General features: G+C 44.0%; 1 protein-coding gene across 1 annotated transcript in view; it reads left to right on the forward strand.

Annotated features, from left to right (window-relative positions):
• The window catches only part of LOC116991698 (ADAMTS-like protein 3), a 272,285-nt gene that overhangs the window by 226,500 nt on the left and 28,415 nt on the right, over window positions 1-17,370 (forward strand). The window contains exons 18-21 of the mRNA XM_033050541.1: window positions 6,213-6,423; window positions 10,196-10,375; window positions 11,336-11,489; window positions 13,480-14,596. Coding sequence (XP_032906432.1) covers window positions 6,213-6,423; window positions 10,196-10,375; window positions 11,336-11,489; window positions 13,480-14,596 — 1,662 coding nt within the window. The remainder of the gene's footprint in view (window positions 1-6,212; window positions 6,424-10,195; window positions 10,376-11,335; window positions 11,490-13,479; window positions 14,597-17,370) is intronic.

Genomic DNA, 17,370 nt, shown 5'->3' on the forward strand with positions numbered 1-17,370 from the left:
AGACGGTGGCCAAACTATCTACTTTCTTTATGCTTTTTTTTCTAACTTGGGTAATATTGTGCCAGATGTGTGCAGAGGCCAGTGTAGATGGGGCATGTTGGTCAGTGTGGACGGAACTGCAGATGCTGGTTTATACCGAATATGTGTGTTATGATTGTGTTTATAGTTTGTTTGGTTGTTTGTCTTTTTGCACAAAAGTCCGCGAGCATTGCCACCTTCATTTCACTGCACATCTCGTATGTGTATGTGACGAATAAACTTGACTTGACTTGAAGTTGCACACAAAGTGCTGGAGTAACCCAGACAGCATCTCTGGAGGAAAAGGATGTGATGTTTTGGGTTGGAACCCTGCTTCCGACTGAAAGTCGAGGGGTTCCACCTCCCCCACCCCCACCCCTACTTTCAGTCTGAAGAAGTGTTCCAAACATAAAGGTCTCATCCATTTTCTCTAGAGGTGCTGCCTAAACCGTTGTGTTACTCCAGAACTTTGTGTCTACCACCAAACATGTACATCTTTTCCAACTTCTCTGCAAATCTCTTATTATGATGTTAGTGGCATCATCTTCAGAGAGGACTTGCTCCTGAGACCGTTACTGATTCACAATTGATCTGCTCTACCTGTGACCTTTGCTCTATTTTCTGACCTCACTCTTCACTGAATTTGCAACATTTGATTGAAGACCATTCAATCCAATACACTGGTTCAATAAGGAAAGACATACAGACAAAGTCATGACTACATGGTCAGTTGTAGGTAAACTCGGTCAATTTGCAGGGACCACGTTATCGCAAAGCAATGTTTATGAAACATTTAGACAGGTACATGGATAGGACAGGTTTACAGTGATACGGGCAGGTGGGCCAAGTGTAGCTGGGACTAGTTGGGCAGTGTGGGCAAGATGGGCTGAAGGGCCTGTTTCCGCACTGTATCACTCTATGACTAGTGTAGATGGGACTAGTTGGGTAGTGTGGGCAAGATGGGCTGAAGGGCCTGTTTCCACACTCTATGACTAATTTATTATTTGGTGTGCCGTAACAAGGCATTTAGGAATTGTTGGTTTAGTCGAAGTCAGAAAGGATAAACTTAATGTTTGACAAATTATTTGGACTGCTTTGAAGCAGCAGCCAGCTGAATATATAAAAGTTACATGGCTGATGTAACATAAATGAATCTTCATGTCTTTGATAAATATCTTGCTAGAGGCTAATTTCTAGAGGACAAACAGTGCAATCTAAATAGATAAATGTGGGGGAAGCACAGTGATGGAACGTGACAACAAGTGGGCAGGAATAATGAGATGAATGGAAGCAGTTCATAAACATAACAGTCCAGGTAAAAAGTGCCAAAACCATCAGCCAGAAATATGGAGTTGATCAGTGGCAACAGAAAGTACAAGTAAATAAGTGATAATAACATACAGAAACGTTGGCAAGGTCGCGGTGCAGTTTACAATCTTCCACAGTTTATTTGCATTATCACTTAAACCGATAATTTCCTCTCTGCCAATGTTAATGGTTGCTATGAAGGCCAGTGTAGCAAAATGTAGTTTGTAGCTGAGATTCACCGTGTTAACGCTGAGCTTGTAGCACAATGCTGAAAGACACGAGAAGCTGCTTTTCAGTGAAGTGCAGGAAGCTAAGAAGAGATTTAATGTTTTGTTTAAAATTACAAAACACTACAATCGTGAAACAAGGTGACTGGGGCATGAGGTAGACGCACGGAACTGCAGATGCTGGCTTACAAAAAAAAATGGCACAGAGTGCTGGAGTAACTCAGCGGGTCAGGCAGCATCTGTGGAGAACATGGATAGGTGACGTTTCGGATCAGGACCCTTCTTCAGACTGAACCGCGTGTATGGGGAGAAGGCAGGAGAATGGAGTTAGAAGGGAGAGATATGTCAACCTTGATAGAAAGGCGGCATGGACTTGATGGGCCGAATTCCCAAGGAACTTATGAGCCCATGATTTCCGTCGCATAACTGAGCTTGTTCCGCTTGGAACTAGTGGACCCTTTGATCCCGCCATTTATTTTCTATCCAGGTAATACTGTCCACATGTCTTTTATATGTTGTAATTACAGTTGCCTCCACCACTTCCTCTGGCAACCCATTCCACATTCGCACCACTCTTTGTGTGAAATACTTGCCCCAAACCAGATCGCTTTCAAATCTTTTCCTCTTTCATCTTAAAACTGCTCCTTCCTGGTTTACATTGACCTACTCTGGGGAATAGACTGTGGCTCTTCAGCAGGCATATTCCTGATGGTTTTATGTACCTCCATAAGGTCAACCATCCACCTCCTACACTCCAGGGAGAACAGACCCAGCCAATCCAGCCTCTCCTTATAACTCAAACCATTCACTAGCTAGTCCATTCCTTGACATGTTATCAGCAATAATCATTGGTAAGCTCAGCCCATCAGATGTTTGCGTGGTCTTTGAGTCTTGCTAGTTTGTGACATTGAAAGTGAGATAATGTGAAAAGTATGTTTAGAATAATCACAAGAATATGTAGATTTGTATCAATGAGTTGCTGTTAGTTTTTGTGCAAGGTTGACAGGAATCCTAAAGATGGCTGGCATGTGGCGCAACGGTAGAGTTGCTGCCTCACAGCGCCAGAGGCCCGGGGTTTATACGTTCTCCCCGTGACCGTGTGGGTTTTCTCCAGGTGCTCCGGTTTCCTCCCACACTCCAGAGACGCGCAGTTTCCCAGCTTAATTGACTTCTGTAAATTGCTCTGTTGTAGTGTAAGCTTACAATAGAACATAACTATTTGTCAAATTAAAGACAGATTTACTGTTTTTTAGTAGAATTAACTTTCCTGATTGGGGGCTTCAAAATAAATTAGTATGTGTACCAAAATACCAAAATACGGGGGTGATACTGGTTCTTGATGATGCTGCTGGCCTTGCCGAGGCAGCGTGAGGTGTAGATGGAGTCAGTGGAAGGCAGGTTGGTTTGTGTGCGTCCACAATTATCATCTATCACTTTGAGGACAAACTCTCAAAATCCCTCATAAAAGCCCAGTGTGGGTGGGGTGCAGCTATGCACAAAGTCTCCTCACCCCCACCACCTGGCTTTGGCATCTTAGAAACATAGAAAATAGGTGCAGGAGTCGGCCATTCGGCCCTTCGAGCCAGCACTGCCATTCAATATGATCATGGCTGATCATCCAGAATCTTTTGCCCCAGATTCCTTGATTCCGTTAGCCCTAAGAACTCTATCCAACTCTCTTTTGAAAACATCCAGTGAATTGGCCTCCACTGCCTTCTGTGGCAGAGAATTTCACAGATTCACAACTCTCTGGGTGAAAATGTTTTCCTCATCTCTGTCCTAAATGGCCGACCTCACATCCCAGAATAAATACGTAAATCACTGCCGCCCGCTATTGAAGATTTAATAAATAATCATTTTAAAATATTTTACTGTTTCATAAAAAGTGTTCAGTACAAAGATCCTGGAGCCTGAGACACAGCTAATATCTCTCACTGGCACAGTAGACAATAGACAATAGGTGCAAGAGTAGGCCATTCGGCCCTTCGAGCCAGTAGTGATTTCATTATTTCATTATCAATAAATGTAACAGCATAGAGACCCAAAAAGCTGGAGTAACTCAGCAGGACAGGCAGCGTCTCTGGAGCGAAGGAATGGGTGACGTTTCGGGTCAAGACCTTTCTTCAGTCTGGTTAGTGTTAGGGGAAACGAGAGATGTAGACGATAATCTTGAGAGATAAAGAACAAAGAATGAAAGATAAGCAAAAAAGTAAAACGATGATAAAGGAATCAGGCCATTGTTAGCTGTTTGTTGGGTGAGAACGAGAAGCTGGTGCGACTTGGGTGGGGGAGGGATAGAGAGAGAGGGAATGCCGGGGTTCCTTGAAGTTAGAGAAATCAATATTCATACCACTGGGCTGTAAGCTGCCCAAGAGAAATATGAGATGCTGTTCCTCCAATTTGCGTTTAGCCTCACTCTGACAATGGAGGAGACTGAGGACAGAAAGGTCAGTGTGGGAATGGGAAGGAGAATTAAAGTGTTTAGCAACCGGGAGATCAGGTTGGTTCAGGCGGGCTGAGCGCAGGTGGACTGCGTTACTCGTGAGTTCACACCCACAGCTGCCTGGGCCAGAGTTATGTTACAGCTGCCTTCTACCTCACTCTGTTCAGTGACCAAGCACTGATTTTGTATTCTACAGAGACACCAGGTGGTAGAATCTGTGTTCTCTCAGCGTTGGTAAAACTCCAGCATTGAAAGCAAAAAGACACATAGAAAATAGGTGCAGGAGGAGGCCATTCGGCCCTTTGAGCCAGCACCACCTCTGCTATAAAGCTACACGTCCTCACAGAGAATGCTGGAGATACTGAGCAGGTGATGCAGCATCTGTGGGGGATGGAACTGTTCTAACAGTCCGGGCTTGAGATTCTTCCTTCCATCACAGACACATGTGCAAAAAACCCAAAATCTTTAGAACAAGTCAGAGAATCAGAAGGACCCCAAAATGTACAGGAAGGAACTATAAATGCTGGTTATACTGAAGATAAAATAAAATAAAATGACAATAAAAGGCTACCTATCTATCTATCTATCTATCTATCTATCTATCTATCTATCTATCTATCTATCTATCTATCTATCTATCTATCTATCTATCTATCTATCTATCTATCTATCTATCTATCTACACAAATGCTGGTGTAACTCAGCGGGACAGGCAGCATCTCTGGAGAGAAGGAATGGGTGGCGTTTCAGGTTTCAGGACCCGTTACGTCACCCATTCCTTCTATCTAGAGATTCTGCCTGTCCCGCTGAGTTATTGCAGCATTTAGTGTCAATCACAGCTTTTCACTGTACCTCAGTACACGTGACAATAAACTAAACAGATTTCCACATGATCCTATGCTACTTTCATTTTAACCTCATTCTCCCAGCTACATTCCAGGACACCCCCCACCACTCGCCACATCTTCCCATCTCCCCCCATGTCTGCCTTCCGCAAAGACTGCTCCATCCGCAACTCCCTCGTCAATTCTTCCCTTCCCTCCCGCACCACCCCCTCCCCGGGCACTTTCCGTTGCAACCGCAAGAAATGCAACACCTGTCCCTTCACCTCCCCCCTCGACTCCATTCAAGGACCCAAGCAGTCGTTCCAGGTGCGACAAAGGTTCACCTGTATCTCCTCCAACCTCATCTACTGCATCCGCTGCTCTAGATGTCAGCTGATTTACATCGGGGAGACTAAGCGGAGGTTGGGCGATCGTTTCGCCGAACACCTCCGCTCAGTCCGCAATAACCAACCTGACCTCCCGGTGGCTCAGCACTTCAACTCCCCCTCCCATTCCCAATCCGACCTCTCTGTCCTGGGTCTCCTCCATTGCCAGAGTGAGCAACAGCGGAAATTGGAGGAACAGCACCTCATATTCCGTCTGGGGACCTTGCGTCCGGATGACATTAACATTGAATTCTCCCAATTTTGCTAGTCCTTGCTGTCTCCTCCCCTTCCTCAACCCTCTAGCTGTCTCCTCCCACCCTCCCATCCGCCCGCCCTCGGGCTCCTCCTCCTCCCCTTTTCCTTCCTTCTCCCCCCCACCCCCCATCAGTCTGAAGAAGGGTTTCGGCCCTTAAACGTCGCCTATTTCCTTCGCTCCATAGATGCTGCTGCACCCGCTGAGTTTCTCCAGCAATTTTGTGTACCTTACATTCCAGGACATCCTGCTTCTTGGATCAGTTTTTTACGAAGAATCTTGCAAGGACCAATTGAGAATTAGTCGGCCATTCAGAAGTCATAATATCTCCCTTGCTCCAAAACAATGCAACGTTTTGTTGCTGAAATGCTATTTCTGAGCTGCTGCTGCTGCTGCACACAGCTTAGAAACATAGGCAGGGGATTGTGTTCGGGAGTAAATTACAGAGATTTATCAACTGAAATCCTCTAGTGCAGCCAGTGTGACGTCAGCTTTGACCTTTATCTTTTTATTACCTACAGTGAATTTGCACTCTGTTGTCCCGAGGTAGAAACTCCGAGACTCCTCGCCAGGTTTTCATTCTGTTGCAGGGCTGCAGCTGATTAGATCTTCCATCGCAAGTTATCGACAATCTATTCAAATAAATCTGAACTAATGAAAACTTCAGCAGCCACATCTATGCATTGGTATGAGAGTGTATATTATCTTGCTGGCGGACATGTGCCAACCACTATGTTTCTTCCACTTTATCAGATGGGACTCCAGACCGTGGAAACAATGCAGTGCAACCTGTGGGGTCGGCTTGCAAACCAGGGAGGTTTTCTGCAAACGAACGGTGACACACCACCTGGAGGACTTTGTCAGAGTCGCTGAGGAGGAATGTTCGGATCCAAAGCCCCCTGAAGTACAGGCCTGCAATCAGCTAGATTGTCCACCATCCTGGCATCGTGGAGACTGGCACCCGGTATGTAAAACTCCATCAACACTTCATCTCAATGGACTATAGACAATAGGTGCAGGAGTAGGCCATTCGGAACCAATGTTCCTCTCCTCGCCTCTCCTATCCTCTCCTCTCCTTGCCTCTCCTATCCTCTCCTATCCTCTCATATCCCCTCCTCTCCTGTCCTCTCCTCTCCTCTCCTCTCCTATCCTATCCTCGCCTCGCCTCGCCTCTCCTATCCTCTCCTCACCGCTCCTCTCCTCTCCTATCCACTCCTCGCCTCTCCTATCCTCTTCTCTCCTCTCCTCTCCAATCCTCCCTTCTCTCCTCTCTCCACTCCACTCCTCTCCTCTCCTCCCCTATCCTCTCCTCTCCTCTCCATTCCTATCCTCCCCTCTCCTCTCTTCTCCTATCCTCTCCTCTCCTGTCCCACTGAGTTACTCCAGCATTTTGTGCCTATCGTCGATGTAAACCAGCAGCTTCCTTCCTACACAATAATACAAGGGAGTTCTCCGTACAAATGCAAAGTAAAGGAGGTAATAATCTAAAATTATTTAACCCCTCCTGACATCTGGAAAATTGTAATTGAAAATCAAGGTTTGTTGTCGTGTGCAATAAACTGCAAACAAGACTCATCAACAAACAGAAATCTGACAGAAATATAAAATGCTGGAATTATTCAGCAGTTCAGGCAGCATCTGTGGAAAGTAAAGCAGGTGAAATGTCTTTGCTGTGAAATGTTGTTTCTGCTCCTCTTTCCACAGGTGCTGCCGGACCTGCTGAGTACTTCCAGCATTTTCTGTTTATATTTTAATCCAGGTTTTGCACAAATTGATGGTCCCACTCCAAATATGTTTTATATCCCACCTGCGTTCCATCCATGTGGAGTTCCAGAGAATAGTATTGGGTGGCATGTACAGCAGCTTTATGACAGTCTCCCCCCCCCCTCCAGTTACAGTAAAATTAACCCTGAAAATACAGGTTGGCTGAGTGTTTATGTTTAATGATCATTTTCAGTTGGATCAGGTCCACCCAGGCTGAAGGCTTCACAAGTCAGCAATCAACCATGCTGCAAGCTAGTGTCTTTGCCAGAGGCTATCAAGTTGCCAGAGCTGGGGCTTTATTTCTGGGAAGGAATGGCTGGGGAATTGGTGTAGACTGTTTACTCCATTCTGCATCAAATTATACTGGTTCATAGCCAGCGTGAGGAGGTGATAGTTACTCTCAACATAACTTGGAGTAAATAACTCCATTGTCATTTGCGTTGTGAGTGCTGACGTGAAGCAGCTGTGTATTTACGACCGGGGACATACATTTGGAAATTCGGTCGTGATTCGAGAAAGAGTCTCAGATATTATAGTGAAGCGTACAGCTCTGAAACACGGAAATAAACGCTGCAGAATGTGATGGGCAGTGGAGTCAGGAACAAAATGTATGATCTAAGCAGCTTCTATCCCCCCCCCCCCTCCTCTCCACGCAAACACTGCACTAATTGTAAATCATCTGTAGCACTCAGAGATATTCAATAGCCTTGCAAGGAGGAGCACTACTGCAGCAGACATATCGTAACATTTTTAGTCTAAATAGTGATCAGATGTTGACCCCAGGCGGGAAATATTGTTTTCTATAGTATCATGACTTGCGGTTTGATAGAAATGACCCACTTTGTGAGTATTATTGAAGGCATTTAAAGCACAATTGTGACTGGTGGATATGCACAAGTTCCTGGAGAAAGGTGACTCGCTAACATAAGTCATAAGGTTAAGTGATAGGAGTAGAATTAGGCCATTCAGCCCATCTAATCTACTCCGCCATTCAATCATGGCTGATCTATCTCTCCCTCCTAACCCCATTCTCCTGCCTTCTCCCCGTAACCCCTGACACCCGCACTTATCAAGAATCTGTGACAACGGTGCTCATACGTTCTAGAAGCAGAATTTGGCCATTCAGCCCATCAAGTCTACTCCAGCTTTCCCTCTACCTCCTAACCCCATTCTCCTGCCTTCTCCCCATAACCTCTGACACCCGCACTTATCAAGAATCTGTCTAACTCTGCCTTAAAAATATCCACTGACTTGGCCTCCACAGCCTTCTGTGGAAACTTCAGTGGAAACACTGACAATTGCCTGTTGATTTGAAGGTGTGGAAACCCAGTTTCAGAGCATTAGATTGGATGGAGGAAGTCACATTAAGAAGATGACACCACCCACACTAACCTCTCCCCCACCCACTAGATCTGTACATAACTCAGCAGCTGCCCCCATCAAGACCGTCTATGTGAAGACCAACCATATCGTGAATCTACAGGGCCTTTCCCACAGACATGCCAACAAGGGCAGCATAGTGGTGCAGCAGTAACATTGCTGCCTCACAGCGCCAAAGACCCGGGTTTGATCCTGACTGTGGGTGCTGTCTGTATGGAGTATGTATGTTCTCCCTGTGACCACGTGGGTTTTCTCTGGGTGCTCCAGTTTCCTCCCCTGCCCTCACTCCAAAGACTCAAGGGCCTGTTCCACTTGGGCATCATTTGCACGTCACGCGGATGGCACGCGAGGATTTTGAGCATCCCAAAATCCTGGGGCACCGCGCGCCACCGCACGTTACTGCATACGCCATCACGCCTCACCATGCTTCATGTCGCGCAAATGACACCCAAGTGGGGCAGGCCCTTTACAGGTCTGTAGGTTCATTGGCTTCTGAAAAATTGTAAATGGTCCCTGATGCGTGTAAGATAGTGTTAATGCCGGGGATCGCTGGTCGTTGCGGACTCGATGGGCCGAAGGGCCTGTTTTTGTGCTGTACCTCTAAAATCTAAAGACAAGTCAAGTCTAAATGATGGCTGCTAATACCTACCTCTTGCTCAGCTGACTGCCATAACCGTTTACCGTGTTCAGAGGCTTTGACAATTATTTGATAATGTGCTTGAAAACAAAAATAAAATTATTATTATTTTATATAGTAAGAAAGAACTGCAGATGCTGGAGACACAAAATGCTGGAGTAACTCAGCGGGTGAGGCAGCAACTCTGGAGAGAAGGAATGGGTGGCGTTTCGGGTCGAGACCCTTCTTCAGACTGAAACATCACCCATTCCTTCTCTCCAGAGATGCTGCCTCACCCGCTGAGTTATTTTAACGTTATTTTAGCTGGTTAACAAATATTATTGTGAAGCACAGAGCTCAGAAAGACATTGAATGTGCAACTAAACGTTGTTGAGAGGCAAGACAGAGATGAGCAGTGACTTACAATCAGCTACATCACATTTATTGGAAAGAAAGACTCATTGTTCTAGGTGAGCGGCACGGTGGCGCAGCGGTAGAGTTGCTGCCTTACAGTGCTTGCAGCGCCAGAGAACCACGGGCGCTGTCTGTATGGAGTTTGTACATTCTCACCGTGACCGCGTGGGTTTTCACAGAGATCTTCGGTTTCCTCCCACACTCCAAAGACATACAGGTTTGTAGGTTAACTGGCTTGGTATAAATGTAAATTGTCCCTACTGTGTGTAGGGTAGTGTTAATGTGCGGGGATCGCTGGTCAGTGCAGACTAGATGGGCCGAAGAGCCTAGTTCCACGCTGTATCTCTAAACTAAAGTGAAAAAGTAAATTGTGGCTTGTGGAGACAGGTGGAACTGTTTGCTCTTCTCTGGAAAACCTGGACAGTTAAAGGTTATTAAATCTCTTTTTTGAATTTATTGATCTTGATATTTGCTCTTTAATGTCCTTAGAAGGATGATGAGAAAGTTCAACATTTATTGCATTCCTTCTGATGAGGTCACCTCTCATGAAATGTTTTAATAGTGTTCACATACATGTGGAGGAGGTTTACAGTCACGCAAGGTCCAATGCAGGCAGCTCCTGACTGATGGAAGTTCTGCCAGCCTTCCTGACGAGCTTTGTCTTGAGCACAAACCACAGATGAAGCAACCGTGTGGTGATGGTGACTGCCCACCACAACTGGCATTGGGGAAATGGTCCAAGGTACAGTCATAAACCCGTTCAATCAGATACGTGTTGGATTATTGTCTCTCTCTCTCTCTCTCTCTCTCTCTGCCTTCATGTTTCTTGTTGGTATGTGGTTTATATATGATCTCATACCTTGCAGAAACCTTTCACCTATCAGTTAATGAAATGCCACAGAACATCGACTGAAACCAGATCCTTCAGTACAATCACCATTGTAAACCCATCTATACTGACCACACCCTCATTCACCTGTTAGAGTCATAGAGTGTGGAAACAGGCCCTTTGGCCCAACTTTGCCCACACCGACCAACAAACCCCATCTACACTAGTCCCACCTGCCTGTATTTGGCCCATATACCTCTAAACCTGTCCTATCCATGTACATGTCTTAATGTTTCTTCAATGATGCGATAGTCCCCGCCTCAACTACCTCCTCTGGCAGCTCGTTCCATGCACCCGCCATCCTTTGCATGAAAAAGTTCCTATTAAATCTTTCCCCCTTCACCTTAAACCAACGACCTCTGGCTCTCGATTCCCCTCCTATGGACAAGAGCATCTAAAGAAGGGTCTCGACCTGAAACGTCACCCATTCCTTCTCTCCAGGGATGCTGCCTGTCCTGCTGAGTTACTCCAGCATTTTGTGTCTACCTCTAGACAAGAGACTCTGTGCATCTACATAATCTCATCTTTCTGGATAATACACAAATAATTCAACAACATTCCAAGGACGTGCAGGTTTGTAGGTTAATTGTCCCTAGTGCGTAGGATAGTGCTAGTGTTCAGTGTGATCGCTGGTTAGTGCGGACTCGGTGAGCTGAAAGGCCTGTTTCCACCCTGTATCTCCAAAAAATAATTTTAAAGACCCATCTGTTTCTGTGGAACTAACCCTTCCTCTCATTAATTCAACCTATCATTAATTGTGTGGAATGTAAGTGTTCTTGTGAAGACTCGAGATTTCTCGTTGTGTGTTTGCAGTGTTCTGTGAGCTGTGGGGAAGGTTTCCAGCGCAGAGATTGGCTTTGTCAGACAGTCTCCACAGCTGGGCAACAGGTCACGGTAGACCAGGTCTCATGCAATGGAGCCCCCAGACCTCCAGCAGTTCAAGCCTGCACCATGCCTGCCTGCAATAGTAAGTGGCCGACTTCTGTAAGTGACACCTGAAGTGTTCACCCAAATAAATATTTAACATTAATTGCAGAAGCACACAGAAAAATAACAAAATTATCCAAAATAACCGAATTTTGTGTTCTAGACCACAGTAAGGTTCTGTTATTTTTAGACAATGACAACGGTGCTCATACGTTCTAGAAGCAGAATTTGGCCATTCAGCCCATCAAGTCTACTCCAGCTTTCCCTCTCCCTCCTAACCCCATTCTCCTGCCTTCTCCCATAACCCCTGACACCCGTACCAATCAAGAATCTTTCAATCTCCGCCTTAAAAATACCCAATGACTTGGCCTCCACAGCCTTCTGTGGCAATGAATTCCACAGATTCACCATCCCATGATTAAAGAAACTCAGCCTCATCTCCTTTCTAAAGTTACAGCCATTTATTCTGAGGTTATGGCCTCTGGTCTTGGAGTCTCCCACTAGTGGAAACATCCTCTCCACGTCCACTCTATCCAGGCCTTTCACCATTCGGTAAGTTTCAATGAGGGCCCCCTCATCCTTCTAAACGGATTGAGCAAAGGGTTTAAAGTGTGATATGGTCCCACAGAAAAGTGGCCTTGTTTCATAGTTTACCCCATGTGTTCATTGTAACAATCATACAGTATACAGATGTTAAAACATTCAGAGCTACAAAAATGTTCTTTTCATTAAGTAAAACAGATTTGTGTTGCTTGACAATTATTTTCCTGGATGATGACCAGCCTTCATGTGCCAAATGTCTGCAAGGTCCAACTCTTGAAACTGTTCCAACAGATTTTAAGAGCTATTGCTTACGTTTAAAAAAACACATGAATAACTTCACATGTATAGATCCCAGACGTAAATATCTGAAACTCCACAACTTTTTCCATATATCTTGTTCTTATCAATTTCTCCTCATTGCAGAGTTTTACTGAGGCAGGGGTGTGAAAGAAAGGTTTTAGTCTGAATTGCTGAGCACTGCCAGGTTCATGCCTAACTGAAACCTTCACAGCACTATTCCAGTGATCCTTGCCCACCTCATTATCTATGTGCAGTCCCTGTTTCACCTTAAGACCTCTGTCATTAAAAAAAAACACTTACTAACATGCTTTAACAACCAAATCAAGAGAAGCTAAGGAATAATCCAGTATAGTTTCCCCACTGTTGATCGAGGCCAATGTTCATAGATAATGGTAGATGCATGAATATTGTATTACAGTCCCAGAGGGACTGGGTTTGGCCCCATGTCCAACTTATCCCCTTTGAGAGAAGGATAGATTAATTTTCTATCTACCTCATCTTTTTTTAATTATTTCCCATTTTTGCTTCGATGTGTGAGAAAACATTTGTGTAATCTGGGACCAGATTTTAACAGTCATCTTTAAAATAACATCGAATTTTAAGTCGCGTTGGTTATCAGATGTAATCAACTGGTTATATGCTATCTTAATTGGTTTAGTTTATTTTAGCGATATAGCCTAGAACAGGCTGTTTGGCCCACCGAGTCCACACCGACCATCGATCACCCGTTCACACTAGTTCTGTGTTATTCCACTTTCTCATTCACTCCCTACACACTAGGGGTAATTTACAGAAGGTCACTTAACCTACAAACCTGTGCATCTTTGGGATGTGGGAGGAAACCGGAGCACCCAGAGAAAACCCACACAGTCACAGGGAGAACGTGCAAACTTCACACAAACAGCACCTGAGGTTAGGATTGAAGGTGGGTCTCTGACGCTGTGAGACAGCAGCTCTACCTGCTGCACCACTGTGTACCCAATATTGAGATGGTGTTTGGTTGCTTCCGAGTAAATTGCATTAATCTTTAGGCAAGGGTCTAAGAGTAAGTCTTCTTGATAAAAATAAATCAAAAATTATGCAACATTTTCGCCACTTTGCTATTGAAGATAATTCTTGTATATTAAAGTCTTAGATGTAAGTCTCATTCTAGACAATTCTTTAACATATATTTGTGTATTTTCTAGAGGTTAGAAAGGACAAAAAGAACAATGTTTCTCAAAAGCAAGCTGTTCGTGAGCCACAGATCCTGGGCATTCACAGAGTTTACATACAAACCAGGCAAGAGAAACGGATTCACTTTAGCATTGGAGGCCGAGCTTACCTCCTTCCAAAAACCTCCATCGTCATCCGATGTCCAGTGAGGAGATTCCAGAAGTCACTGATCAAATGGGAAAGAGATGGCCACCATCTACAAAATACAAAACAAATTGGAATTACTAAATCAGGATCGCTGAAAATCCACAGGCTTGAAGCAAAGGATATCGGTGTGTACAGTTGCATTGCAGGACCCACTCGGGACACCTTTGTCCTCAAGTTGATTGGTGATGATAACAAGTTAATCGAACCGCCTTCTTTCGTCAAAGCTAAGACGAGACAAGGCATTGGGCCAGAGAAGATGAATCACAATGAATCCAACAGGCTGGAGGATAAATGGACCCAAATAAGCAAAATGTGGTACAGTTGGAGCAAAAAGAATGAATTATCTGTGGATGATAGTCAGACAAATGATCACGTTTTCCTACGCCTACTTGGAAATCATTTGTTTTCGAAAAGAAAGGCTAGTTTTGCAGAGTTGTTTGACTCGCAAGAGTTTTATAACAAACATCCTGATCGCTCTATATCCCAGGGAGCTTATAGTATGGATACCAAGCAGTTTGAAGAGATCTTACGGAATATAAGTTTCAGGATTGAGTCTGGAGAAATACCTGAAGATTTTGCTTCACAGCTGATGCACCAGTTGGCCGCTGAAGTATCTCGACCCCAACCAACGGTGGAGAAATGGAAAGTCCCAACCGACGATAACGCATCCAACTCCAAATTATTAGATAAGGCTCCGAATACATCCGAAGCTTCTACAGTTAAGGATGTACATCAACACAGGAAGAAACAAAAGCCTCCCGCTATATTGAGAAACACACAGCTTCCTCTCCTGCCTCAGAAAAACATGAGTGTTGCAATGGGAACCGTGGCATACCTGGCCAGTAACACGCTCTGTGTCACATTCCTCTGTGAATCTACCGGCAGCCCTGAGCCTGACGTTTACTGGACAAAGGATGGTGCACCCCTGAAATTTAACGCAAGGTACACAAACTTAATGTCACTGTATATTAATATCTGTTAACTGTGGTGTGTTCCACAGGTATTCACGATGGCTCATAAGTCATACTATTCATCATGAACATCAATTACATTATGTTCTACTGTACAAATGAGACGGGCACGACAAAGCTTCCTGGAAGCCGTGCAAACATTAGTTACAACTATCTTTAATTTCCCCATCTTTCAGTAAAAGACCGATAGATCTTTAATGACACAATTTGTGTAATTGTAGGAAAGCTTGTGAAATCAAATGCTTATTGTGCATCTGTGAGTCTGAAGAAGGGTCTCGACCCAAAACGTTGCCTATTTCCTTCGCTCCATAGATGCTGCCTCACCCGCTGAGTTTCTCCAGCATTTTTGTCTACCTTTGTTTATTACACATGCTAGAATGTAAATGTGGTGAACGTTATCCACTGTCATTTTACAAAGTTATCAGAGCAACTTGTTTCCACCATCTATAGCCTTTAGTAAATATTGTAGCATGAATTATTGGAGTCAGCAATAAAGGATCCGAGTTATCTTCTGCTTAGCGAAGTCTGCCGTCAGATTCAACTCAGTTGGTGAGTGTGGGTTTGTAAAGCCCCTTGTTACAAGGATGCCTGATACCTTTTCATCTATTCCACAATGTAAATTCAACTGACATTGATACATGTTATGTGCCATAAAAAACAAACTAGGTACTAGTTTATACCAAAGATAGACACAAAGCGCTGGAGTAACTCAGTAGGTCAGACAATATCTCTGGAGAAAATTTGATAGGTGACGTTGTGGGTCGGGACCCTTCTTCAGACTGAAGGAGAGTCCCAGCCTGAAATATCATCTCTTTATTTTCTCCAGAGATGTTGTCTGACCTACTGAGTTACTCCAGCACTTAGTGTCTACAGTATCTGTGGCATGTGCCAATTCTTTAGAGTTCACCTGAATGCTGGAAATATTGCATTTCAATACAGCTGGACATTAATTTAGTTAAACTCCTGTTATTTTTGTAAGAATTACCATCACTATTATCTAAGTGAACACAGCTGTGGTGACTTTCGGCTGGTTTTAAGTAGGAATAGTTCTAATCAGAGCTGGAAGCTTTTGTTACAGCTATTGCAAGGAAGACAGGTATACTCTGCATGTACGTGTCATAAAGTCATAGAATCACAGAGTGGAAACTTCAGCCCACACTGGCCCATACCGACCAACATGCCTCACCTACAGTGGACACAAGATGCTGGAGTAACTCAACAGAACAGGCAGCATCTCTGGAGAGATGGAATCAGTCGAGAATAAATCTTTAATGATTTCCGTTTACCAGGCCCCGTGCCTTCATCTCTACTATGGATGTTCAGTCAATAAACTTCTGCTCCATGCCCCACCTACGCTAGTCCCACCTGCCTGCATTTGGCCCATATCCCTCTAAACCTGTCCTATCCACGTATCTGTCTAAATGTTTCCTAAACGTTGCAACAGTGCCTTGTCGTCAGTTCCTTGCATCGGCAACGTAAGAACAATTAGAGAAGTCACAAAAGAAAATTACCTGCGCAAGAAAGTGGCCTCACATTATATCTTTTTGAAACGTGTTTAAAATGTTTACTTTTCTTGTCCTTCATGAGTTTCACATGTGAATATAAGAAGTGTGGCGTGCTGCAGCCAACAAGGTCACCGTGAGAACTGTAGACGATCATTCTTTCATTTAAGTATGCAGCAAACTCTGACCTACACACCAGTAACCTGTACAGTATCCTAGGAATCTGCTAGCTAAATATTTGGGTCAGTCCAATATTGGCAGATCCTCACGTTTACAGATTAAAAGCAACAATATTCATTACAGTAATATTTGGATATTATCCAACATAGTAAATTGACTTTGCTAATAAAAACCTGGATATCCATTCAAAATGAATAAAGTAATTGAGCTGTTTTATTTTCCATAGTGGATACATGCAAAGTTTCACATACCTGTATCCAAGCCTAGCAATGACTAAGAGAGATATTTAGCAAACCCATGCATCATTTTTATGGCAATGATATGTTTAGCAAGTTCTGTAATTTATGTGGAAGATAGACGCAACATGCTGGAGTAACTCAGCGGGACAGGTGGGACGGGGCAGTCTGAAGAAGGGTCTCAACCCGAAACGTCACCCATCCCTTCTCTCTAGAGATGCTGCCCGTCCCGATGAGTTACTCCAGCATTTTGTGTCTATCTTCGGTTTAAACCAGCATCTGCAGTTCCTTCCTACACAGTGTCATTTATTGTGCCTGAAGTTGTAATGTTGGGTTTTATCTTCAAACCAAGAATGAATAATTCAGTTTGTTGAGGTGGACAGTTTTCATTTTCTTTTTCATAATCTTTTTGCAATATTATTATTTGTTTATTTCCATGTGTGTGTGTGTGTGTATGTGTGTGTGTGTGTATATATATATATATACACACGCACATACTCATCTATATATATATATATATATATACACACACACACACACACACACACACACACACACATATATATATACACACACACACACATACACATATATATACACACACACACACACACATATATATATACACACACACACACACACACACACACATATATATATATATATACACACACACACACACACACACACACACACACATACACATATATACACACACACACACACACACACACACACACACATATATATATATACACACACACACACACACACACACACACACACACACATATATACACACACACACACACACACACACACACACA

Source organism: Amblyraja radiata, chromosome 34 (genome assembly GCF_010909765.2).
Source record: "Amblyraja radiata isolate CabotCenter1 chromosome 34, sAmbRad1.1.pri, whole genome shotgun sequence".
In the NCBI taxonomy this organism is placed as follows: Eukaryota; Metazoa; Chordata; class Chondrichthyes; order Rajiformes; family Rajidae; genus Amblyraja; species Amblyraja radiata.